The sequence below is a fragment of the Chlorocebus sabaeus genome, chromosome 18, assembly GCF_047675955.1.
Source record: "Chlorocebus sabaeus isolate Y175 chromosome 18, mChlSab1.0.hap1, whole genome shotgun sequence".
NCBI lineage: Eukaryota > Metazoa > Chordata > Mammalia > Primates > Cercopithecidae > Chlorocebus > Chlorocebus sabaeus.
Genome location: NC_132921.1, coordinates 32,556,421 through 32,582,293, shown reverse-complemented (window position 1 = coordinate 32,582,293; position 25,873 = coordinate 32,556,421). Strand labels below are relative to the sequence as shown.

The following is a 25,873-nucleotide window of genomic DNA, read 5'->3' as shown; positions in this document are numbered from 1 at the left end:
CTACACAAACTTGGCTGCTCTTTTGAATTTTCTGGGGTATTTTTATAAATACTAAGGCTTGTGCCTCATTTTCCCAGTGTCTGATATCACCGACTTGGGGTGTGCTCTAGGCACTGTGACCTGTAATAGCTGCCCCTGGTGACTCTAAGGTGCAGCAAATGTGGAAGACCACGTCTTGGCGACGCCAGGTCCCTGGCTGGACGGCTGTCAAGACTGCGGAGCCCACTGAAATCTCCCCAGACTGGTTAGCGCCGGAGGTGCACCCCCCGGTATCCTTTCTTCCGAAACTCCGCCTTCGCCCTCGCCCCGCCTTTTCCCGGCTCGGCCACGCCTCCTTCCCCGCCCAGCTGTGGCCCCGGAAGACGCAAACCTGCCACAGCCGCTGAGCCTGCGTTTCGGAAGCGTGGATGTGCGCCTGCGCTGCGCAAGGGTCGGGCGGGCAGTTTGAATTTTGCTCCCGGAGTCGCAGTCTCCTCATCCCGGGCTTCCAGCTGAGACTGCGGTATTCGCGGCTGGAGACCCAGCGGCGAGTAGCCTTTTGCTGCCGGACCGACTCGAGGTTGGAGTCTGTGTGTTGGGGACCCTGCCTTCGGAAGCGCCCAAGGCACTGCTTGGCGGCTGGGGGCCGCGGGCCGCGCCGGGCGTGGGGGAGGACGGGGCTGGACGCTGGGGTGGATGCTGTAGACTCGCTCCTTCTCTCTCACCCGTGGAGTGGGTGGGAAACTGGTCCTTTCCCATTTCTCTGTCTCCTTATCGATCCCAAACTGTAAAGCCCCAACCCCTCACAGCGCAGGAAAAATGATTACCTGGGCCCATTTCTTTGACCGTGTAGGAGATTTTAAAAAACTGTGTGCGTATTTTGCGTGTTTAAGGAAAATACCAGTGTTGTCTTTATATATAAATAGTGCGTCTGTCCTCCTGAACCCTTAAGGAAAGGACTCAGGCTTATCCCCTTTACCCTGGTTTGGGATCCATCGATGGCCGAAGGCTGTAAGACAAGTCAGTACTGTACCGTGGTTAGAAACTGAATATTGTAGAATTGAAAGAAATTGCTCTTGAATATTTGTGCTTAACCTTCAAAGACTTGTGATTTACTTGATATTGACCATTCTTGGATTTCGAAAGTGAACAGAAATTTGTGTGGGTTTTCGTTACAAATATGTTTATATTTTTTTCTTCAGAGGCTTAAAGGATGGCCTCCTCAGATCTGGAACAATTATGCTCTCATGTTAATGAAAAGATTGGCAATATTAAGAAAACCTTGTCATTAAGAAACTGTGGTAAGTAAAACAGATTCCACTGACTTCGTATGTACAAAATGCATTTTGATTATTCCACTCTGAATGACATCTTTGCTTGGTTGAGTGACTGCATCTTAGGTAATTTTAGATTTTGAATAACGATTTTTTAAATAGTCCAATGTCAGTTTTAGTATTGCGGAGGATACTAAAAATGTTAGGTATGTTGAACAATGAACTGAATATTCATTAGAATTATTTACTTATGTTTTTCTGAGGCACATAGGCCAATGGTAAGATTTGAAGGTTATGTGGCATCCATGGTTCTACAGCTAAATGGAGATACAGTCATGCATTGCTTAGTGATGGAGATGTGTTCTGAAAAAGTGTTACATGATTTTGTCGTTGTGCAAACATCACATCATAGAATGTACGTAAATGTACACAAACCTAGATGGTACCGCCTACTACATGTCTAGGCTATATAGCCTATTGCTCCTGGGCAACACACCTGTATAGCAAGTGACTGTACTGAATACCTTAGGCAAGTGTAACACAATGGTGAGTATTTGTGTATCTAAACATAGAAAAGATACAGTAAAAGATTAACAGTGGAACACCTGTATAGGCCACTTACCATGAATGGAGCTTGCAGAACTGGAAGTTGCTGTGGGTGTGACAGTGAGTGAATGTGAAGGCCTAGGACATCACTGTATACTACTGTAGACTTTATAAGTACTATACACCTGGGCTATACTACATTTATATAAAAAAACTTCAATAATACATTAACCTTAGCTTACTATAACCTTTTTACTTAATAAACTTTTTAGTTTGTCTTAGCTTTTTAATTCTTTTCTAATAACAGCTTAAAACAAATACATCGTACAGGTGTACAAAAATATTTTTATATCTTTATTAGGTTTTTTTACTTTTTTTAAACTTTTTAAACTTTGTCAAAAATGAATACACACACACACATTCGCCTAGGCCTATGCAGGGTCAGGATCATCAACATCTGTCTTCCACATTCACATCTTGTTCCACTAGAAGGTTGTCAGGGGCAGTACCATGCATGGAGCAGTCATCTCCTATGGTAACAATGCCTTCTGGAATATCTCCTGAGGGACCTGCCTGAGGCTATTTTACAGTTAACTTTTTTTTTTTTTTAATAAGTAGAAGGAGTACACTCTAAAAAATACCAAGTATTGTATAGTAAATAACATAAAGTCGTAACCATTTATTGTCAATTATTATGTACTATACATAATTATATGTGCTGTACTTGTATAATACTGGCATTATAGTTTGTTTACACCAGCATCACCACAAACATGTGAATAATGCATTGCACCATGAGGTTATGATGGCTTCGATGTCACAAGGCAATAGGAATGTTTCAGCTCCATTATAATCTTATGGGGCCACTGCCATATTTGTGGTCCATTGTTGACTGAATCACTGTTATGTGGCACATCACTGTATTAAAAGGCAAGTAAAAAAAAAAAAAAAAACTGATGTAGAGATCCATAGAAGTAAAAGTAGTCCATAACCCATCTTAGAGCCTGCTTTGGAGGAAGCTTATTACTCTATATCACTGGGAAATAACTAATTGAAAATGAAATAAATTATTTAAGCATCCATGAAGTTGGAGATTGTAAGTATCTTTGAAAATATTTTGATGTGCTGAAATTGGATGATGCAATGAAAGTTCATAGAAACAGATGATCCTTGTCAAATCTAAAATGTTGTTTAAAGAATTATATACACCCTAACCTTATCTGGGAGAGTAAAGGTTTATTGGCAGACAGAATTCCATGTGCTGGGAAGGTTGTGTTGAACTTGTCTTGTAGTTGTATTATGAATTGGTAGTTTGAAAACTTTCTCAAATATGAAATTATAATGTTAGATAGGCCCTTTCGAATGATACCTCCCCTCCCAGGGACCTTGATATTCTCAGTCCTATATTGATAACTACTAATAAAGGAGCCTCATACATTTTACAGTTTATGGTTCACATACTCTGGAAAGTTAAAGCTAAAGGGACTGTGGGTTCATCTTAAGGATCCCCCTTCACACCTGAGGCAATTGAGACTCTCAGAAGTCAGGTGGCTAGCCCAGGTCCCTCAGCTCGTGAGTACGGTTGGGTGACAGTTTCTGTTTCTTGATTCTCATGTTAGTACTCTTTCTATTTGTTGCCATTTTGATTGAAGTAAGTTGTAAAAGACTTTTAGATGTTTAATAATTTGTCTTGTTTACTTTCACTTTCTGAGGTTATGATTACTCTTGGATAAACAAATATAATTTGGAGATCTATAAAACTATCAAGCCTTGAATTCAAATGACCCACCAAAGCATGAGGCCTGGCCGAAGCAGTCAGACCCATTAGATTCCTACACAGTTGTCAACTGTCATTTTGTATGGGGGGAGAATAATTTGTGTGCCTCCATAGCCTATAAAATAAAGCCTGGTCATTTGTTTGCTACTTTGGCTTCTGTAACTGACTAGATCAGTACATGAAAAGCAGTGGCCAGACACATGCCTGTAACTGTGCCAGCACTTTGGGAGGCCGAGGCAGGCGGATCGCTTGAACTTAGGAGTTTGAGACCAGCCTGGTAACATAATAAGACCCTGTCTCTACACAAAATAAAAAATTAGCCAGGCATGGTGGCGCTTACCTGTAGTCCCAGCTATTCAGGAGGCTGACGCAGGAGGATTGCTTGAGTCTGGTAGGTTGAGGCTACAGTGAGCTGTGATGGTGCCACTGAACTACAGCCTGGGTGACAGAGCAAGAAGACCCTGTCTCAAAAAAAAAAAAAAAAAAGTGGTAAACAACACCCTAAAATTTAGGTGACTAAAAGTTGAGATACCCGTGTATGGGGAAGAAATACTGTATTCAACTAATTGTACTGAAATTATTCTCAGTAGAGACATCAGTACTCTCATTTACTTGTTTTAGTTGTTATGAGCTGAGTGTCAAATGCAAGTAGCCTTGCTCTATTAGATAGGATGATATACTGCTCATGATGATGATGAATGGCAGTTAGCATATATTGAGTATTAGGTTTTAGACAGGGCTAAGCCCACCTTATGTGTACTTTCACCTCTCTTCGCAGTAATGAGGTAGGTACTTGGTGTCTCTGACTTCAGGTCTTCTACCTGGTTCACTCTTCTGCCTCCATAATCTACAGATACTCCCAAAGTCTGCTTTTACTTATGTGTATGTCATTGTTGTGATTGCTGGAAATGCAGATGGGAAACTTCAATTATGAAGGTAGTTTTTCTTTTGTGCTTTTAATCTGCCCTTAAATTCTTCTAAAAACTACTTCTTTTATTTCTAGGGAGGAAGGGACTCTGATTTTCTCATCCATCTCAAATCTCTGAAAGTTGCTAGAGAGAGGTGGTAGGAGGTGGGATTGGGACTATGAGAATATACTACTTTATGAAGGTCTTACATTTGTTTTTGCCGGGTACCCAGGGTTATCACCAGCTTGTGACTTTTTATGTTACTTTGTTTGCTTAGGGGTGGTTTTGCATAGTGTGAATAGTGTTAATATGAATTCCAAATCCATATTACAAATTCTGAAAGAGAGTTTCACCTCAACCTCACTCCTACCCCTTCCACACACACACACCGAAGGGCCTGTCTAAAACGTAAGCTTATTTCTGTGGTGAGTGATTACAACTTTCGCTGAAAATCTATTCATGAAGAAGGGTCCTAGCCTCATTTGAGATTCTCACTTCCAACACCCTGTATTTTAAAGCCCCCAAACCTTGGATCTTATCCCTATTAAAATCAAATATATTCTGATGCTGAGATTGACAACCTCCTGTCCAGCATTGCTCCACACTCCTCAGATTATGGCTGCTGCAGCCTCAGCTCACACATATTGCCTGGTGTGAGGGGGAACCACAGTTCCCCCTTCATATTGGAACCCTTGGAGATTTGCCTTTTTCTCATGAAAGCTTAGCTGTGGACGTAGAAGGATGCCTGTTTTACCTAACATTTCTACGTGTTTTAATAAGTGGAGGAATTTGCCAGAAACAAAAGATGCAGGGGAGACATTGTCCTTGCCTCTCCTCTCCGTCTCTTCCATACTACTTAGAAATGAGGTCTTAAGATTATCCATGGAGTCAGTTTCTAGGGACTAAAGCAATAGTCCTTTTTCCACCCCTCTCTAAGGTACAGCTGTCTGTTCCAAGAGTTTGCATGAGTACTTGCAGCTACTGCTTTTCTATACACTTTGTTTTCTATTTTATTTTTTTTATAACAGGCCAGGAACCTACCTTGAAGGCGGTATTAAATAAAATAGGAGATGAGATCATTGTAGTAAATGAACTTCTAAATAAATTGGAATTGGAAATTCAGTATCAAGAACAAACCAACAATTCACTCAAGGTAATGTTTCTCTAATGAGGAAGCAGTAAAAAGGCAATACATACAAACTCCCTAATCAAGTAATTCTTAAGGATGCTTTGTTTATAAGATTTTTGGTTTATGAATTATTAATGGTACAGTATGCCATTTATGTTTTATTTTCCTAGTATAATGGAATTCGGAGCTCCACAGCTACTTCTTTCTGCTGATGACCAGTGGAATTGAACTTTACTAGAAAGGAGAGTTTGCTAATAATTCTTGGTAGCTTTCATTTAAACAATGATGTTCTAATAGAGTGGTATGTAAAGAACACCTGCTTTGGGTGAGGAGATATGGATTCTTACCTTGGTGGTCCTAAGTATTCTCTGCCACCCTGAGAAAGCTATTTTACTTCTTGGGGTTTCAGGATCCTTATTTGAAAAAATAATGGATCATATTGAACTGTTTCTTAGCTCCCTTATATGTCTACATTTCTGTATTTTTATAAAAGGTAATATAAGGGTTCTCAGGTAAAGAAAAACTTGAGCCTCATTCACAGGCACATTTTGTTCTAAATAAGGCTTCAAATTGACTTCAGCTAATAAAAGTGCTTGTGCACTTCCTGATGGGGAAATAGTCTGTACCATAATTATCTCACGCTGTTAGAGCTGGGGAATTGCTCAGTGGGATTGAACAAGGGACCTCCTCGACTGCATTCGGCCTATAATCCTTAAGGTCTGTAAAGATTTTTCAGCTATAGGAATGGGCATGATTATGCCTATCACTCTATTAGTCAAAATGGAATTGGTATCCATGAATGTCATTCACCTTTTAAAGGAAAAGACATTATATAAATTCAAAACAGAAACCAATACTGGTATTTCAGTTCTAACCTGCTCAAGAATATCCGGGGTTAGGTGTGGGCCTAGAGAATGCTCGACTCAGAACTGAAGGCTGTTTGGAATTTCTGTTCACATTGTGATTGGGAGCCAGATGGCGGGAATCCAAAGGCACAGAATATTTTCCTTATTAAAATTTGTATGAGTTCATAGCCTGAAGTTCTAGTAAACGTTAGAGACCAAAAAAACCCCAGCTATCAAGTAGAAATTTTCATTAAGCTGGGATGTAGGTAGCCCACAGTGGAAGTCATCCTAAAGCAGCATCTTGTGCTTGCCAGCTGGGTATATTACCATGCTGTGATAATACAGTTGCTGTTACACAGGTAACACTGAGGAGCATTTGCTAAGCCAACAAAAGCAATTGATGATAATGAAAAACATAAGTTCTTTATATATTTCTTAGTTATCTCCCAAGATTAAAGTATTTGAGAAAGACTTAGCTTTAGTCCTGCTTTGTAACTGCAATGTGATTATAGTGATTGTTCCCTGAAAAAAATCCAGTAGAGAAAAATATTACCACCATCCGAAAACAGCTCTAGAAACCAATTTTTGATTGCTGGATTCATTGCTTTTTCACTTCATTCTGCATTATTGGTACTCACAGTCACTGTGATTTTTTTTTTTTATTTTTATTTTTGAGACGGAATCTCACTGTCACCCAGGCTGGAGTGCAGTGGCGCTATCTTGGCTCACTGCAACCTCTGCCTCCCAGCTTCAAGCAATTCTCCCGCCTCAGCCTCCTGAGTAGCTGGGACTACAGGCACGTGCCACCACGCCTGGCTAATTTTTTATATTTTTAGTAGAGACGGGGTTTCACTGTGTTAGCCAGGATGGTCTTGATCTCCTGACCTCATGATCCACCCGCTTCAGCCTCCCCAAGTGCTGGAATTACAGGCATGAGCCACTGCGACCGGCCACAGTCACTGTGATTATGGTTCACCATTTTCCTTGCTCTTTAGAATATCTTAAAATACACATGGGGAGGGCAGAGACTTATTTGTGAGCATTTTTAAATTTTAGGAACTCTGTGAATCTCTTGAAGAAGATTACAAAGACGTAGAACATCTTAAAGAAAACATTCCTTCCCATTTGCCTCAAGTAACAGTAGCCCAGAGCTGGTAAGTGTATTTATAATTATTCTTGCTATCTGGATTTATAAACCCATGAAAACAAATACTTCAAAGCCTTTTGCTCTTCATGTACTTGCAGTTTTGTCAGCAATGATCTAGTTTTTTGTCACCTATACTAAAAACAGTATTTCCTACTATGTTCACCAGTTTTCTTATCTTGCTGTCTCTGAGGAAAATCTAACACCTCTTTCCCAGTTTGCCAAGGGCCAGTCTCTCTAGCCTCTCTTTTTCCACCCATTTCTTTTCCTTAGAGCAGTTTGTCAACCTCAGCTTCCTTGACATTTTAGGCAGGTTAATTTTTTGTTATGAGAATAGACATTGAGCAGTGTTCTTGATCTCTGCCCACTAGATTCTGGTAGCATTCCTCCTATCCCACCCACGCATGACAATGAAAAAGGTCTCCAGACATTGCCAAATGCCTCTGAGGGCAAAATCTTCCTTGACCCTTGAGAACCACTGCCTTTGGGTAAAAAAAGCGTAAGGAAGTTACCATTTTAAAAATAGCCAAAGAGGCTGGGCACAGTGGCTCACGCCTGTAATCCTAGCATTTTGGGAAGCCGAGGCAGGCAGATTGCTTGAGCCCAAGAGTTTGAGACTAGTCTGGGCAACATGGCGAACCCCCGTCTCTGCTAAAAATACAAAAAATTAGCCAGACACAGTGGCACACCCCTGTAGTCCCAGGTACTCAGGGAGCTGAGGCAGGAGGATTGCTTGAGCCTGGCAGGTCAAGGCTGCGGTGAGCCCTGATGGTGCCACTATACTCCAGTCTGGGCGACAGAGTAAGATCCTGCCTCAAAATAAATAAATACATAAATAAATAAAAGCCAAATGAACTATAAGCTTCGCTCTTTTTCCCCCTCAAATGTCTATCCTCTCTCTCTCTCCGCACTTACAAGGTGTGTCTGTGGCGGTTTTTTCCCCGAGGCCTTAACACCTGGCTTTTGGCTGTCATTGCCACCACACCTAGGGTGGTTGCAGGTCACAAAGAGGTAAAAAATCCTGTGTCAGCCCTGGTTCTACTTCTAAGATTTCATTTTGCATACCGCCTTTTTGTTTCTGAAATTCTGTTTTCTGCACTGCCACCATGTTTTCTTAGTTGTCAGCCCACATCTCTGACTTGGCTGCCTCCTTTTTCTCTCCCCTCTTTTAGATTATAGATCTCTCCTACCTGCTTTACTCATTCTTGCCTAACTCCACTGTTAATGCTCTCAAATGTCCAGCTCTAGCCTTGATAGGACATCTAGTTCCCGTGATTCAGTGGCCTGCTTTGTATCTCGAAGACCTGGCTCTCTTATTACCCACATATCCTCCCATCACCTCGGCGAGGAATTGGCATCTTTATCCTGTCTCGCTCTTTCTCACATTACCTGTCATTGTACATCCAGCAAGAATTTGATCAGGGGAATAGGAGGAATTTTCTTCTAAGCTCACTATAGCCTAGCTTCAACTCTCAGGGATAGGTCAGAGCAGAACCTTTCTGTAGGTCAAAATGGTTATTTTCAGCTGATAAACACAGCAGGGCATAAAGGGAGCACTCAGGTGCTTCCTCAACACATGGTCAAGACAAACAAGTACAGGTATGATTCATCCAGTCTCACAGTGGAATCTCATATGTTAGGATTCACAGAAGGATTATGGTGCTTTGGGCATCTTTATCTTGACAGCGTGCAGCATGGCCGAGTCACACCACCTCAGTAAGGCTAGTTGCCATCTGTGTCTGGCATTTGACTGTCATCTTGGGCTCTCGCTTCCTGCCTTTCTGGGGATTCCCTTGGCTTGCTCCTGTGGCCATCCTCCCACTCATAATTCCAGGGCTTTGCTTAACTTCTAAGCTTTATATTATATTACATTTCTTGTTACCTTTTTATTATACAAATAATACATGTTGCTAGAAAGTGTTTGTGGTCAGAAAATAAAACTCATCTGTAATTCTACCATTCAGATAAGGTAGGGTATAGCTTTCCAGATTTTATGAACTACACATATGTAACAGGCATTTCTTCTACCTGTTATGATGTGTAGTTATAGCAGCCCCTACTGTTTCTTATATCTGGTGTCGTCCTTCCTGTGTCTTGACTTACTGCTGGCCACATCCCTGGCAGTTAAGGAACCTAGGAGCTATAGTGTGTTTCTAGACTTTGTTTGCTAGTGGGGCAGGATATATATTAGTAGGCTTCTCACTCGCTCTAAAAATTGGGCAGATTGAATCCAGGGTGACCCATGATCATGCTGGCAACTAAAATGACTCTGCAATCCACAGGGACTGACACGAGCAACCATCAGGATAAATTAGAATAAACAGAAGTCTAAGGTAACTGACGTTTCCAGATTCAGAGTTAGGGATATCAGGAAGGGGTTAAGAGAAGCCATGAAGCCGCAAAGCTGTTAACTTACTGACTTTTGAGGAGCCAGTGGGAGAACTAACAAAAGATATCGTATTACATGTAAATAAATATAGCTATATTACTGAAGATTTGGGAACTTAATTTTTCAACATTTCCTTCACTGTTTAGATTTTAATGAACAATAGACATAGGAATACAAAAAAATGTTGACAATGAGATTTAACAGGATGAGTTATGTGTTTATTATTATTTTCAGTTGGGAAAACTTTGCAGTATGCTGCTTATTTCTGACAATTGCCTGTATGTATGTACATCTCTGTTCTGTAGTGTTAAGGGATCAGATCTCGATCCTGAAGAACCAATCAAAGTTGAGGAACCTGAACCCATCAAGAAGCCTCCCAAAGAACAAAGAAGTATTAAGGAAATGCCATTTATAACTTGTGATGAGTTCAATGGTGTTCCTTCGTAAGTATTTAAGATAAATAATGTTCAACCCCTTAATAATCAACATAGATGATTGTTTAAATCATAAAGCTTAATTATATTAATTGTAATATGCTATGTTCAAATATTGATCTTTTTAAAACGTTTCACATTATATTGTGAAAATGCAGTAAATTTTTTGAAGATTTTTGTTGGAAAACCCCTTCATAGATTTAGAGATGGATCAATTCTTTGCTTAAGTCCTCTCGGACCTTTCTGTGTTACAGATTTACCAATTATATTATAGAAGTAGACTCAGTTTTGTGATAATTTTAAAGAAATTGAATGAGTTGTGTAGACTTGAGAATGAGAATGGAGTATGTTGTGTTTGGTTTCCATTTGTGCATTGCACCCCACGCTTGTTTGAGCCTGTGCTATATTCCAGGCCCTGGGTCACTCTGAATAGAAGAATGAATAAGACAAAATGCTTCCCCCAGAGGGAGGTCTCCCTTGCCTCTTACATGTGGCAATAATGGGGAACCAATTATGAAAATCCACGTTTTTAAACTCATAATTCCAGGGCTTTGCTTAACCTCTAAGCTTTATATTATGTTACACTTCTTGTTACCTTTTTATTATACGAATAATACATGTTGCTAGGAAGTGTTTGTTGTCAAAAAGTAAAACTCATGTGTAATTCTACCATTCAGATAAGGTAGGGTATAGCTTTCCAGATTTTATTTAACTATACATGTATAACAGGTATTTCTTATACTTGTTATTATAGCAATGTAGTTATACTGTAAATGCAACTTACTATCCTTTTATTGTGATAATTTTTCTATCTTAATAGTCATATAATATATAGCTATCCAATAACTTATTGAAGCATTTCCTCATTATGTATTTGGGTTGACTTTATTGTTATAAATAAGGGTACAATGTCTTTTAGACAAGGCTGTTTTGCAATTTTTTTATTTCCTTGGGATAGAGTCTTAGGAGGCAAAGATCATGATTATTTTGCTTTCTAGAGAGTTATTCATACCAGTTTGTTTTGGTGGTTGTTTTATTTAATAAAGTGTATTTCTGCCGGGCGCGGTGGCTCAAGCCTGTAATCCCAGCACTTTGGGAGGCCGAGGCGGGCGGATCACGAAGTCAGGAGATCGAGACCATCCTGGCTAACACGGTGAAACCCCGTCTCTACTAAAAAAATACAAAAAAGAAATTAGCAGGGCGTGGTGGCAGTCGCCTGTAGTCCCAGCTACTCCGGAGGCTGAGGCGGGAGAATGGCGTGAACCTGGGAAGCGAAGCTTGCGGTGAGCCGAGATCGCGCCACTGGGGGCAACAGAGCGATACTCTGTCTCAAAAAAAAAAAAAAAAAAAAAAAAAAGTGTATTTCTTAGAACCTTTGTTAGATTTACAGAAAAATTGAGCAGATAGTAGTGTTCTCATACCGCTTCTTCCCTGCACACAGTTTTCCTCAGTAACAGAGCATTGGTATGACATATCTGTTACAGTTGTCAAACCAATATCGATACATTAGTATTAACTAACATCCTTAGTTTATGTTAGGATTTATTCTGTGTTGTACATTTTGACAAAAGCATGATATCATGTGTCTACCATTACTGTATCATACAGAAGAATTTCACTATCCTAAAACGTTTCACTGTACTAAAAGTGCCTTGTATCCCACCTCTTTCTATCTCCCACTGAACCCCAGAATGTTATATGGTTAGAGTTATACAGTATGTAGCGTTCTCTGACTGGCCTCTTTTACTTAGAAATAAGGATTTATGATCCCTTGTATCTTTTTGTGGTTTGATAGCTCATTTCTTTTTAACACTAAATAGTACTCCATTGTATGGATGTACTGGTTTCTTTATTCATTCACCTATTGAAGCAATCTTAGTTCCTTCCAGTTTGGTGCAATTATGAATAAAGCTGCTAAAAACATTCATGTGCAGGTTTTGTGTGGACATAAGTTTTCAACTCATTTGGGTAAATACTTAGGAGTGTAATTGCTGGATCGTGTGAGAGTATGTTCAGTTTTGTAAAAACCTGCCAATGGCTATACCATTTTTCATTCCCATCAGCAATGACAGAACATTCCTCTTGCTCCACATCCTCTTTATCATTTGGTATTGCCAGTGTTCTGGATTTTAGCCACTCTGATAGGTGTGTAGTGGTATCTAATTATTTTACTTTACAATTCCCTAGTGACATTTGACATTGAGCATCTTTTCAGCAAGTATTACAGTCCCCTGCTCTACCAGCTGAGCTATCGAAGGGAATGCTGAGCATCTTTTCATATTGATGTACTTATTTTCCATTTGCATATCTTCTTTGATGAGATATCTGTTCAGGTCTTGAGCCTGTTTTGAGGGTTGTTTGTTTTCTTCTCATTGAATTTTAAGAATTCTTTGCATATCTTCCTTCCTCTCCTCTGGTATTCCCATTACCTGTATGTTATACTTTTTTGTGATTGCCTCACAGTTCTTGGGTTTTCTGTTCTTTTTTGTATTTCTCTTTCATTTTAGTTTGGGAAGTGTCTATTGACGTTCTCTATTGATGTATCTTCAAGTTCACTGATTCTTTCTTTAGCTGAGTCTAATCTGCTGATGGAGCCCATCAAGGGCATTCTTCATTTCCGTTAGAGTTCTTTATTTCTAGCATTTCCTTTTGATTCTTCTGTAGAGTTTCTATCTCTGCTTTCTTTCTTTGTCTGTCTATTCTTGCATTTTATCCTTTTTCCATTGGAGTCCTTAGCATATTAAACATAGTTATTTGAATTAGTGGTTTGATACTTACAAAATCTCTGTCATTTCTCAGTCTGCTTCTGATGCTTGTGATGCTCTCAGCCTGTATTTTTTCTTATGCCTAGTAATTTTTGGTGAAAGCTGGACAAGATGTATCTGCATAATAGGAACTGAAGTAAATAGGCTTTTAGTGTGAGATTTTATGTTGATATGTCTAGGAGCTGGGCTATGTTTAATGGTTGCTATGGTTGTAAATGTCAGATGCTTCAATTTCTGCTAGTTCCCATTTCTTTTGTTTGTTTGTTTGTTTGTTTGTTTTGAGATGGAGTCTCGCTCTGTCACCCAGGCTGGAGTGCACTAGCGCGATCTCGGCCCACTGCAAGCTCCGCCTCCTGGGTTCATGCCATTCTCCTGCCTCAGCCTCCAGAGTAGCTGGGACTACAGGCGCCCGCCGCCACCATGCCAGGCTAATTTTTTGTATTTTTAGTAGAGACGGGGTTTCACCGTGTTAGCCAGGATGGTCTCGATCTCCTGACCTTGTGATCCGCCCGCCTCGGCCTCCCAAAGTGCTGGAATTACAGGCGTGAGCCACTGCACCTGGCCCTAGTTCCCATTTCTTTTGTCTCCTCTGTCGTCTTTGGGTTTCCTTAGAAATTTTTTCTTAATAGATTCTGTGTCTTGTAGCTTGCTCAGTGTTAGTTCACTAATGCATTCCTGTAACCTTGTTGTAGTGGTGGTAAGGTGTTGGAGAGGAGAAGCATTCTATAATCTTATGATTAAATCTCAGGGTTTTTAGGGGTTCTGCATCTCTGGCCTGTGACCTTCTAAAGTGTTTCTTAGCTAGACGGGGCTGAAATTGTCTAATTACCCTTCCCCTAGGTCAGATAAGGTTCTAGTCAAGTAGTTTTCCTTGAGGGCAGGTTTTTGTTTTGAATAACAGAACTGCTCTACTTTTACCTGCCCTATTTCAAAATAATTACTTTTTCCCTCGTCTTGCTGATGCTCAGGAGAATTTTTCTCTGATCCTCATTTTGAAAACCTGGGTGGAAAGCAGGGGTGGTTCCTGGAAGTAAAACTCGTGAAAGTATGGGGGTTTCCTAAACTGGATCACCAGGAGTTTTTAACTCTCAAGCTAGTTCAAACTGAGCCTTAGCAGTTTGTCAGTTACTATTTGAATGTTCCTGCAGTTACTCACTCCAGTGGCTTCTATTCCTAGGAAGCTGTGATTCTCTGTATTTGCTTGTCTCTCCTGTTTTGGAGGCAGTGTTTGGCCCTGTGACCTCAATTCTCTGAGAAGAGTTACCAGCTTTCAGTTTGCTCTTGTTGTGAGGACGGCAGTGACAGTTTCCAAGCTCTTGACACGTCAGAGTGCTGCATACCAGTTTTTACTCCTGTTGGTAGTGTGTGAGAATGCCCAACCTAATCTCACACCTGCTAGTGTTACCTACTACTTAAAAATTGCTACCAGTTAGCCACTTGAAAAATACCTGGCTCTTTCACAAGTCCAAGAGTAGTGAGGACGTTGACATTGCTCTTTAGTCTTTTTTTTTTTTTTTTGGCCGGGGTGGGGGGGGTCATTTTGTCATTTCCTTTGACTTTGTTTTGTTTTGTTTACTACTTCTTTTGTTTTTGAGACAGTCTCACTCTGTCCCCCAGGCTGGAGTGCAGTGGCATGATCTCGGCTCACTGCAACCTCTGCCTCCTGGGCTCAAGCAATTCTCATGGTTCAGTCTCCCAAGTAGCTGGGACCACAGGTGTGTGCCACCACAGCCAGCTAATTTTTCTATTTTTAGTAGAAATGGGGTTTCACCATGTTGGTCAGGCTGGTCTCAAACTCATGATCTCAAGTGATCCACCTGCCTTGGCCTCCCAAAGTGCTGAGATTACAGGTGTGAGCCACCACACTGGTGGTCATTTCCTTTATTGACAGCTTTATTTTCATGAAAACTGTTTGATGCTCTGATGCTATTCAGCTTTGGTCTTTGTTGTTGCTCATTGGCTGAGCTAATGTGAAGAGCAGATGACTGTGAGGGACAGTGGAGTAAAGGATTTTTGGAAAATGCTTCCATGTCTAAGAGCTATTGGAAGGAAATTAGAATGGTCATGGTGGAGTATTCATTTTTCAACCTGGGGTTATTTAATCAATGAGAAATGAAGATAGAAGATTAGGGTAAAAAATCATATTTTCCAAGCATAGAGTTTTTATTTACTTTAAAACAAATGGTGCTGAGAGTAGAGTTAAAGTGGAAAACATTGGCAGAGATTAGGGATGACTATTGAGCAAATCAAGGTGGTAGTTGAGAGAATTTGAAGGAATTTACAAGTGCATTGTGGAGAGCTGAGGTATTAGAGTTTGTAGAAACTGTGGTTAGAAAAAACAGGACAGCAAAAATGAATTTAGAAAAGAGGAATAATGAAAATGAGTGCTTTTTGGAAATACGAACATTTTCTTTTTTCTTTTTTTTTTTTTTTTTGAGATGGAGTCTCGTTCTGTCGCTCAGGCTGGAGTGCAGTGGCGTGATCTCAGCTCACTGCAAGCTCCGCCTCCCGGGTTCACGCCATTCTCCTGCCTCAGCCTCCCGAGTAGCTGGAACTACAGGCGCGTGTCACTTCGCCCGGCTAGTTTTATTTTTTTATTTTTTATTTTTTTTTGAGACGGAGTCTCGGTCTGTCGCCCAGGCTGGAGTGCAGTGGCCGGATCTCAGCTCACTGCAAGCTCCGCCTCCCGGGTTCACGCCATTCTCCTGCCTCAGCCTCCGGAGTAGCTGGGACTACAGGCGCCCGCCACCGTGCCCGGCTAGTTTTTTGTATTTTTTTTTTAGTAGAGACGGGGTTTCACCGTGTTAGCCAGGAGAGTTTTTGTATTTTTAGTAGAGACGGGGTTTTACCGTGTTAGCCAGGATGGTCTCAATACCCTGACCCCGTGATCCGCCCGCCTTGGCCTCCCAAAGTGCTGGGATTACAAGCGTGAGCCACCGTGCCCGGCCTAACATTTTCTTTTAAATAAAGTTTTATATCATTTTATCAAGGAAGTTTTGACTAGAAAGGTGCTACTTTGAATAGAAGTGAAGGACAGAGCTTAACTTACTGAACTTACCATTTGTTGAAGAGACAAATTGAAGCAGATCATCAAGTTTTGTTTTTGGTGTGTTCAAAACATTCAAAATTGTGAGTCTCCTATTTTTATATTCTAAGACTCCATGGTGACTGGGAGGACGAACAGGAGGGAGGTTAAAGAGTAGAATTCAGAGTGAAATAGACAGTGCTCTAAGGGCATTTGAGCTAGGGCATAAAAAACAATATGGCTACTCTTTGGTTCTTCTCTGCCCGGGCAGCTTCCAGTCACTCACTCCTGTACATTGCCTACCCTATTAATTCCTCTTTGTCTTAATTTTCTTTGTCATCCTTGTTGTGGTCTTCTTTGTTGCCCTTCATCTTCCCTTCCTCCTCCTCCTTTTTTTCTCTTTCTTTCTCTGAACAAGTAATGGTTTTTACATAGCACCAGAGTGCCATGAGTTGTATAATTTATTAATATTTAAATTTTTCCTTTGTCACATTTAAAAATTAAAGTTTAAATTTATATGTTGCAGTTCATCAGTCCATTTGAATCAGAATTTGAGAGCTTATTTAAAGTTATCATATCAGTTCTCCATAGGTAAACAGTAGAGGTTAATAGTTAGAGAGGGTAAGCACCGCTGTGTTGTCACCTCTATTTAATTATTCAGCTGTCTGGTTTATTTGGAAGTTGATATAAAATTGTTCTTATAAAGGGTACTATAGTTTTACTATCGTACAAAGTCACCATACTTACGTTTTTCAAGGAAAGTAATTTTGTATGATGATTCTTTAAAACAATAATTAACCATATACCTTTTTACAGGTACATGAAATCCCGCTTAACCTATGGTCAAATTAATGATGTTATTAAAGAAATGAACAAGGCAGTAATTAGTAAATATAAAATCCTACATCAGCCAAAAAAGTCTATGAATTCTGTGGCCAGAAATCTCTATCACAGATTTATTGATGAAGAAACGAAGGATACCAAAGGTAAAATGGCAGCATATATATGTGTACATGTGAACTGTTCTGAGTATAACTAAATCATGGGAAATTAATTCCCAACCAGGAGCAGTTATCCTACCAGGGAACATTTTACCATGTCTGGAGACGTTTTTGGTTGTTGGAGCTGGGTGCTCCTGGCATCTAGTAGGTAGAGGCCAGGGATGCTGCTGTAACAGCCAGCAGTGCACAGGATAGCACCCACAAAATGAATTATCGGGCTCACAGTGTCTGTAGTGCTGAGCCTGAGAAACACTGCTAGATAGAGTCTATTGTGGAACTATGCCCAATGTTTTCAGAAATTGAATAGTAATGATAACAGCTAGTCCTGTTGATATAGCTACTTTCTGTATGGCAGAGAGTGTGCCAAGAGCTTCAATCCTTACAACACCCGTGTCACTTACTATTATTACTCCCAATTTGCAGACTAGGCAAAGAGAGCTTAACTTACTTGTCCAAGGCCATCCAGTTAAGTGATAGCACTGTTACGGGTTTTATTCTGGTAACCACTACATCATATTGCTTCTTGAAAAGTGAATTGTTCAAGCGATACCAACAGATAGCTAGTGACCTAATAAATATCATGCATGCAACTTCTATTGATAGAATAATTATTATTTTAGCAAGAATACTAGTTACTGGTTTTATTGGATACTAACAGTAAAAATGATTAATACCATTCATATTCACAATTTAATGTATTAAAGAGTATTTTGCAAGTTGGCCTTATAAAAATTAGCACTAATATCTTTATTTTTAGGTCGTTATTTTATAGTGGAAGCTGACATAAAGGAGTTCACGACTTTGAAAGTTGACAAGAAGTTTCACATGTTACTGAATATTTTACGACACTGCCGGAGGCTATCAGAGGTCCGAGGGGGAGGACTTACTCGTTATGTTATAACCTGAGTTCCTTGTGAACTTTTGAACGGACCAATAGGGTATAGAGGCTATTTCTATTATTTTCTTATATATAATTTTTTTAACTTTTAGTCTTTTTTCCTTTTTTTTTCTTTGAGACAGGATCTTGCTTTGTCACGCAGGCTAGAGTGCAGTGGCGCAAACATGGCTTACTGCAGCCTCAACCTCCCAGGCTCAAGTGATCCTCCCACCTCAGCCCCCTGAATAGCTGGGACTACAAGTGTGCACCACTATGCCTGTCTAATGTATTTTTTGTAGAGATGGGGTTTCACCATGTTGCCTAGGCTGCTCTTGAACTCCTGAGCTCAAACAATCCACCTCCTCCGCCTCCCAAAGTGCTGGGGTTACAGGCGTGAGCCACTACACCTGACCTATTCTTGTTTCTTACAAAAATAAAACGTTTTTGGATAAAGCTTATATATTTTCAAGATTTACCTCCTTTCACCAAATATTTAACTACCTGCTGAATAAGCCTCTGTACTAGGCACATAATAGAACTAAAAAATGCTCATGTCCAGTTTTTGTGTTGAGTGGACAATGCTGCAGACCCCAAAAAGATTGGGTACAGATTGGCGTGTGCCTGCTGTAGTCCCAGCTACTCAGGAGAATTGCTTGAACCCAGGAGGCGGGGGTTTCAGTGAGCCGAAATCGCGCCACTGCACTCCAGCCTGGGCAACAGAGCGAGACTCCGTTTAAAAAAAAAAAAAGAAGAAAAAAAAAAAGATTGAGTACAGATGTGATATTGGAAGACAAAGATCAAGATGATGAGGTTAGGATACCCAGGCCCTTTGTACTTAAAGATCACTAGTGTCTAAATTCCATCGATGGTGTTTCAGTCTATAGGTAAACTTCCTGGAAGCTGGATTTGGAGACAGTTTATCATCTGATTATTGTGCTTTCCTATAGGTTGTTAGGGAGCAGCTTACCTGAAATGCATTTAGTGTACACCCGTCTGTAAACTTCAACCTGTAATGAAAGTGTAATAAAGTTGATGTGATAATGTGATATAATAAGAAATATATATTTGATCTTCCTATCCAGTTCCTTTTTCAGAGCTCCTAAAACCCTTGTAATTTCCAAAGTGATGGAGTGCATCTTTTGTTCTAATATTTGGTCTTTGACCCCAGTTCCTGACACAAAGCTCCTAAATTCCTTTGAATTTCCTAGTGATAGGAGAATTTTTTGTTCTAATGAGGTAACTCTTGATGGGCACATGGATATCAGGATGGGGGCTGCTCACAAAGACCACATCATGATTGGAAGTTTCAAACTTTCAGTCTCCCACCTCCAGAGATGGGAGAGGGGCTGGAGATTGAGTGAATAATCCATCAGGCCTATGTCAACAAGACATAAAAATCTCTAAACTATGGAGTTCAGGGAGCTTCAGGGTTGGCAAACATTTTGATGTGCCAGGAAGGTGACGGACTCCAGCTTTATGAAATCAGCAAGCCCTGTGCTCATGACCCTTCTGGACCTTGCCCCAGGTAGCCCTCCATCTGGTTGTTGTTCATCTGTATCCTTTGTAGTAACCTTAAACTGGTAAACATAAGTAAAGCATTTTCCTGAGTCTGCATTGCCGTATCAAATTATCAACCCTGAGGACGGGGTTGTGGGAGCCCCCATGTGTAGCCATGTTGGACGGAAGTATGGGCAACCTGGGGACCCGCTAGTTGTGATTGGTGTTTGAAGTTGGGAACAGTTTCATGGGACTGAGCCCTTAATCTGTGGGGTCTGCATTAACTCCAGGTATTTGGTGTCAGAATTGAATTAAATGTGGTGTACCCTGGTGTCTAGAGAGTTGGAAAATTGGTTGGGATGGGGAAAAACCCCCCACACATTTGGTGTCAGAAATATTATGTGAATGTAGTATAGAAGAAAACAGGCTTTTCCCTTTTAGATGAAAAAGGTGATAAAATAATGTGTGGGTAGGTTGATAGTAGTCAAGAAAAATGGGTAATGGGATTGTAAGAACTTAGCCATGCTTCTTTCATGCACCTGGGGAGACTGGTCTATCTATGTTTGTGCCATCTGCTTGGCAGGACTTGTCCCTGTAGCAGAGAAATGTGTCTCACCAAGCCTGTGGTCTGGTTAACACCATCACTGCGATGAACACACAGACACTGCATATTTACTGTTATCCTTTTGTTCTCCTTAATTTAAATATAGGCATGTTTAATTTTTCATGCCTCAACTTAAATGAAAATAATGGCATTATTCTTTAAGTCTTGTTTGATTTTTGATATGGTTTGGCTGTGCCCCTACCCAAATCTCACCTTGAATTGTAATAATCCCTATGTGTCAAGGGCAGGGCCAGGTGGAGAGAACTGAATGATGGGGGTGGTTTTCCCCATGCTGTTCTCATAGTGTAGTTAATGAGTCTCACACAATCTGATGGTTTTATAAATGGGAGTTCCCCTGCACAAGCTCTCTTGCTTGCTGCCATGGAAGACATGACTTAGCTCCTCATTCACCTTCTGCCATGATGGTGAGGTCTCCCCAGTCATGAGGAACTGTGAGTCCATTAAACTTCTTTCCTTTATAAATTACCTATTATTAGGTATGTCCTTATTAGCAGTGTGAGAACAGACTAATACAATTTTTCTCTGAGTCATTTTTCCCCATGAAAAAACGTTTTCTCTATTTAAGATGTTTCTTCCTGAAACTAATGTCAAATGACTAAGTTTGTTTTATTTTGAAAGAATGGCTGCTGAGGTGCCTCTGGGGAGCTTGAGCTAAGGTAAAGCTTACAAACCTTTAGCTTTGGCATTTCCCAAACTGCATGTCTTGAGTGCTAGTCTCAACATAGTAGATGGGGTTTTTCTACTGTTGTTTTTCTTTTTCTCTTCTCTTTTCCTTCTTTTCCTTCTTCTCTTCCTTCTCCTCCTCCTTCTTTTCTTCCTTCTCTTCTTCTTCTCCTTCTCTTCCTCCTCCTTCTTCCCCTCCTCCTCCTCCTTTGTCTTCTTTGTCTTCATCTTCTTCGTCTTCTTTTTTGTCTTTGTCGTCGTCTTCATCTTCTTCTTGTCTTCCTCTTCTTCTTCATCTTCGTCTTCCTCGTCGTCATCTTGTTGCCGGAATCTCACTCTGATGTCCAGGCTGGAGTACAGTGGTGTGATATTGGTTCACTGCCTCCACCTCCCAGGTTGAAGCCATCCTCCCACCTCAGCCTCCCAAACAGGTGCATGCCACCGTGCCTGGCTATTTTTTTGTATGTTTTGTAGAGCTGGAGTCTTGCTATGTTGCCCAGGCTAGTCTTGAACTCCTGGGCTAAAGCACTCACCCTCCTTGGCCTTCCAAAGTGTTGGGATAGTAGGCGTGAGCCACCACACCCAGCCCGTAGATGGTTTTTACAGGGATTCTGTGGTTATAAGAGTGTGGGATATGCTTAGTTAAGTAAAGATAAGCAGATTTTATTATTGCATGACTTCTGAAGTCCTTCATTGTACCCATTTATTTTCTAAATCTCCAACAGAGACAGGCTGTGGAGTGGAGCACACATTCTACTTGTGGAGAGTTACTTCCATTACCTATTTCACTGTTTTTGAGGAATACATATTAATATCTCTGGGCATACTAATGCTCCATAAAATACATTTTGGGGACATAAAGGAGTCTGTTTTGCTTTATGACATAAAGCAATCTGTTCTGAAATCCCACTCATTTTTATTAATGAAATTTCATTACACAATCTTATTAGTAAATATATGTATGTAAAAGACATTTATTGAGGCAACGTAATGGACTTTGGGGTGAGAAGGCTAACCAGAGTTCAAATCCTGGAATGCTACTGACATGCAGCACAAGCTTCAGTTAATCTCTTAGAACCACAGTCGTCTTATCTTCTGTAACAAGATAATCACAGCAGTCACTGGTTGCCCTTGCTGACTCCACTTGGGGGTAGGAGGTGAAAGAAGTACTGGTGAAGCTTGAGAGTGCAATTAAAGGGAGATGGATATCCTAGAAACCAGCCCAATTGAGGCAGGAAAATAGGGTCTGGAGGCAAGGAACATAAGGCTGATTCACACTTCAGCTATCACAGGAAATATCCTCTCCATAGGGTGTAGGCCAAGTAAATGACTTGATCACTTCATCCTCTTCATTTATATAGGGCGGGCATACCCCAAGTCGAGGGTATGTAAACTCCCTAAAATTCTGTTATGGGGCCTTTGAGTCCCTATGCTTAGGCCCACTCCCACACCGTGGAGTGTACTTTCATTTTCAATGAAACCATTCATTCCTTCTTTGCTTTTTGCATTTTGTCCAATTCTTTGTTCAAGATGCCAAGAACCTGGAAACCCTTCACCGTTAACACGATGTCTGTTCAGCCACCAAGCTTGATAAAGTGCCCAGTGACAGTGACACTACAGTGTGATTTGGAGAAGAGGAGAGAGGGGGGCTAGTACAAGGACAGCCTGCATCCCATCTTTGGCAGGGCAAGATCCTGGCAGATGTCTGAACAGCACATGGACTCCTCCACTTAAAGCATCTTGCTGTGTATCCTGTGGACTGTGGTTTAAACATACCAGCCTCCTCCAGGAAGACTACCTGTTGGGCAAGGGTCCCCTGGGTGTAAGCTGCTATGGAAGGGATAAGATGGGGTTTCTTGCCTTAGGGGTTGTGCAAGGAAGGCTGCTGCTTAGAGGGAAGGAGAAGGCTCAAACCTGCTGTTGAGGTAGAGATTTCTTGAAAGAAAAGATGGTAGCAATCACTTCATGAATGGTCACTATGTTCCCAGAAGGTCTGAGTCCTGAAGACCTTCCTCTGGAGCCTCAGTAAATTTACTTAATCTAAGTGGGTCCAGGTGCTGGGGTGATTACCCTTGTCTCCTGCTAAATCACGGAGGTTTGGGGGGTTCCTTCACACCACCAATGTGAACTTGTTTGTGGAGGCCTAGAGTGTTTCTTCAGACCTACGATAAAACTTGTTTAATTCTAAATGGGTCCTGTTAAGAATTGCTTCATTATTTTGTCATGCTTTAAGGCCCAGGAAAGGCCAAGGCAAAACTCTTGGTGGGCTTTTGTTACATCCCAGTCTTTGTATAAGGGCACTAGCTCTTAATATTCAACTTAACCACTCAATACTGAAACAGTTGTTATGGAGGCCTGTGTTAGTGAGACCTGGCCTGCCACAACTTAGGGAGACAAGATTTTTTGTCTTTCAACATTTCGATTATGATATATTTGGATGTTGATGGTCTTGTGTTTGTCCTAGTTGGAGTTCTTTGAGCTTCTTGATACGTGAATTAATGGGTTTTAATTAAATTTCAGAAGTTTTCAGCTATTTCTTTTAATTTGTGTGTGTGTGCGCGTGCTCCTTTTGAGAGGAGGTGGCAGCTGGGCTTCCTGGGTGGGGTAGGGGCTCAGAAAGCTGTGAAACGCAGTCATTTCCTGCATCACGACTTATTTTGATCCTGGATGAATAATATTGAAGATACATGCTTAAAATATTCCTAACATCAGAATCTGTACATGTGTTTTCTTCCCCAAGAAAGCTATAAACAGTGAAAAGTTTGCTATAAGCTTCCCTGTGTCCTCTCTCCCTCTCTCCCTTCCCCCATCCCCTGAAACTAAAAGGAATAAAAGCCCGCTTTTCTGTGACCAGCAGACCTTATCTATGCTCCCAATTCTAATTCCTTGTAAACACAATTTGTAAAACCCTGTGAGATCCTGTCTCCTTTGCCATGCTGCTGCAAGGTCACAAAGTAGATAAAACCTGTTACAGTTCCGGTTTTCCTCAAGATCTGAGACATGTTAATTGTCTTTGTTTCTCACTCTGGTAACATCTTCCCGCCGCGCGTATTTCCCGCCTTAAAGAGTTTAAAAGGGGATCGAAAAATCTAACACTGGCTACCCGTTCGGGACCCCTTCCACGCTGTGGAAGCTTTGTACTGTCCCTCTGCTTAATGAAGCCTACAGCTTTTTTTTCTCTTGGTCCCATTCGTGTCTCTCTTGCCGCAGGCTGCCGCCACACCAATTCTTTGGCATGGCTAAGGCAAGAACCTTTTGCCGTTGCACTTTCTCACCACTCCTGTACTTACATTACAAATATGTTGGTGCCCTTAATGGTGCCCCACTTTTCTCCGAAGCTCTGCTCATTTGTCTTTATTTTCCCTCCTATTATTTCTATTCTTTCTCTGTATTCTTCAAATATATGATCTCTATTGATCTATCTTCAGGTTTGCCGATTCTTTGTTTGGTTCCTGTTTTTGTGCTTTTAAACTCCAGAATTTTCATTTGGTTCTTTCTTACAATTTCTGTCTTTGTATTGATATTCTGTATTTGATGAGACATTGTCACTAGGCTTCCGTTAAACGTGGTTCCCTTTAGATCTTTGAACACATGTATAACAGCTGCAGTGACTTGGCTGAGCAAGTTCAGTGATTTGACTATCTTCTTTCCTGATCTTCCCATTAAGCTTCTGGCAAGTCTGCCTCAGTTGGTATCACACCCAGCTGTTAGCCTCCACTAATTGCTAGGTGATTTGGTCTGTTGTTCTTGACAGTGCCTTGGGGCAGAAATTGCTCTACAGTCTGATTCAGTTGAAGTCAAGCCCCTTGGCAGGGGCAGGGTATTGCCAGTCTTTGAGACTTGCTTCCACCCCCTGTGGACCGAACCTCTGTACTATAGTAGGAGCTGGGGGAAAAGGAGGAATAATTTTTCACCAGCTGCCCCATCCAGATCCTGTCTATGGAGCAGGAGCCATGGATGTGGGGTAGGGGATAGCATCAGGAACTGGTATCATCAGCCACCTATTTCTCTGCTGTGATTTGCAAGGAACTAATTTTCCAGTCTCCCTTACCAAATGGCTTCTGGCTGGGTTTAGCCAATAGGAAGTGCTAGTGGAAGACTGGCATGTTGGAGAGGGGGAGAAGCCAGAAATTTCTTTCTCTCTCACTTTGCTTTGGGTTGGTGTCCTTGGCAGGCTGTGTCTCCTCTATGGCACTGACTACTCCAACCAGCCCTCTTTTTGTGGTTCCATTTGCCATTGGGCAGTGGGAAATCATGCAGTGTAATTCTCCACTCTAGGTTGAAACTATAGTTGTAGCTTTATCTGGATGGCCTGGCAAATAGCCTCTAGTAATACCACTTTCTCCCATAATCCTTCTGTCTTAGTGTTCCCAGACCACACTGAGGGCCAGGCTGCTGTTTCTCGTGGCCCAATAACGAGATGCAGGTGGACTGGGGAGGAAGCGCGTTTTTGTTTCTGCAACCAGTTACAGGGAGAAGGCCTGGAAATTATCACCAAACTCAGAATTATGAAGTTTTCTAGAGCTTATATACCTTCTAAGGTATATGTAAGTGTGCATTCATCTAAAGACTTAAGTGATTAACTTCTTTTAATCTATACCTAAGGTCTGAGTCTTGAAGACCTTCCTCTGGAGCCTCAGTAAATTTACTTAATCTAAATGGGTCCAGGTGCTGGAGTGATTACCCTTATCTTGTCTCCTGCTAAATCATGGAGGTTTGGGGAGTTTCTTCAGACCCCCAGTAAACTTGTTTGTGGAGGCCTGGGGAGTTTCTTTAGACTCACAATAAAACCTGTTTAGTCATGCTTTAAGGTACAGGAAAGGCCTGGGCAAAACTCTTGGTGGGCTTTTGTTACATTCTAGCCTTTGTGTAAGGGTATTGGCTCTTTCAGCTTTTAATATTTAATATAGCCACTCAGTCGGTGCTGAAACAGTTGTTATGGAGGCCTGTGTTAGTGAGACCCAGCCTGCCACATTAGTATAGTAGTAGTGTCTT

At 41.1% G+C, this 25,873-nt stretch overlaps 1 protein-coding gene across 2 annotated transcripts; it reads left to right on the top strand.

Annotated features, from left to right (window-relative positions):
• Nucleotides 1-411: 411 nt before the first annotated feature.
• On the top strand, nt 412-19,135 carry SKA1 (spindle and kinetochore associated complex subunit 1). 2 transcript variants are annotated; one of them, XM_007974009.3, is made up of 7 exons: nt 412-559; nt 1,182-1,280; nt 5,513-5,637; nt 7,515-7,612; nt 10,297-10,434; nt 17,032-17,201; nt 17,974-19,135. In XM_007974009.3, the coding sequence occupies exons 2-7, from the start codon at nt 1,193-1,195 to the stop codon at nt 18,120-18,122; spliced, it is 768 nt and encodes a 255-aa protein (XP_007972200.1). In that variant the 5' UTR covers nt 412-559; nt 1,182-1,192; the 3' UTR covers nt 18,123-19,135. The 2 variants fall into 2 exon arrangements, with proteins under 2 accessions (XP_007972200.1, XP_072862392.1); XM_073006291.1 differs by lacking the exons at nt 412-559; nt 1,182-1,280 and adding an exon at nt 2,394-4,512.
• Nucleotides 19,136-25,873: the final 6,738 nt, after the last annotated feature.

What these genes read in the sequence shown, in the direction of transcription:
- SKA1 (XM_007974009.3), top strand. Translation starts at nt 1,193, where the DNA reads ATGGCCTCCTCAGATCTGGAACAATTATGCTCTCATGTTAATGAAAAG. An exon ending in GAGTTCAATGGTGTTCCTTC is followed by an intron (nt 10,435 to 17,031) that starts GTAAGTATTTAA and finishes ACCTTTTTACAG; the next exon opens with GTACATGAAATCCCGCTTAA. An exon ending in AGAAACGAAGGATACCAAAG is followed by an intron (nt 17,202 to 17,973) that starts GTAAAATGGCAG and finishes CTTTATTTTTAG; the next exon opens with GTCGTTATTTTATAGTGGAA.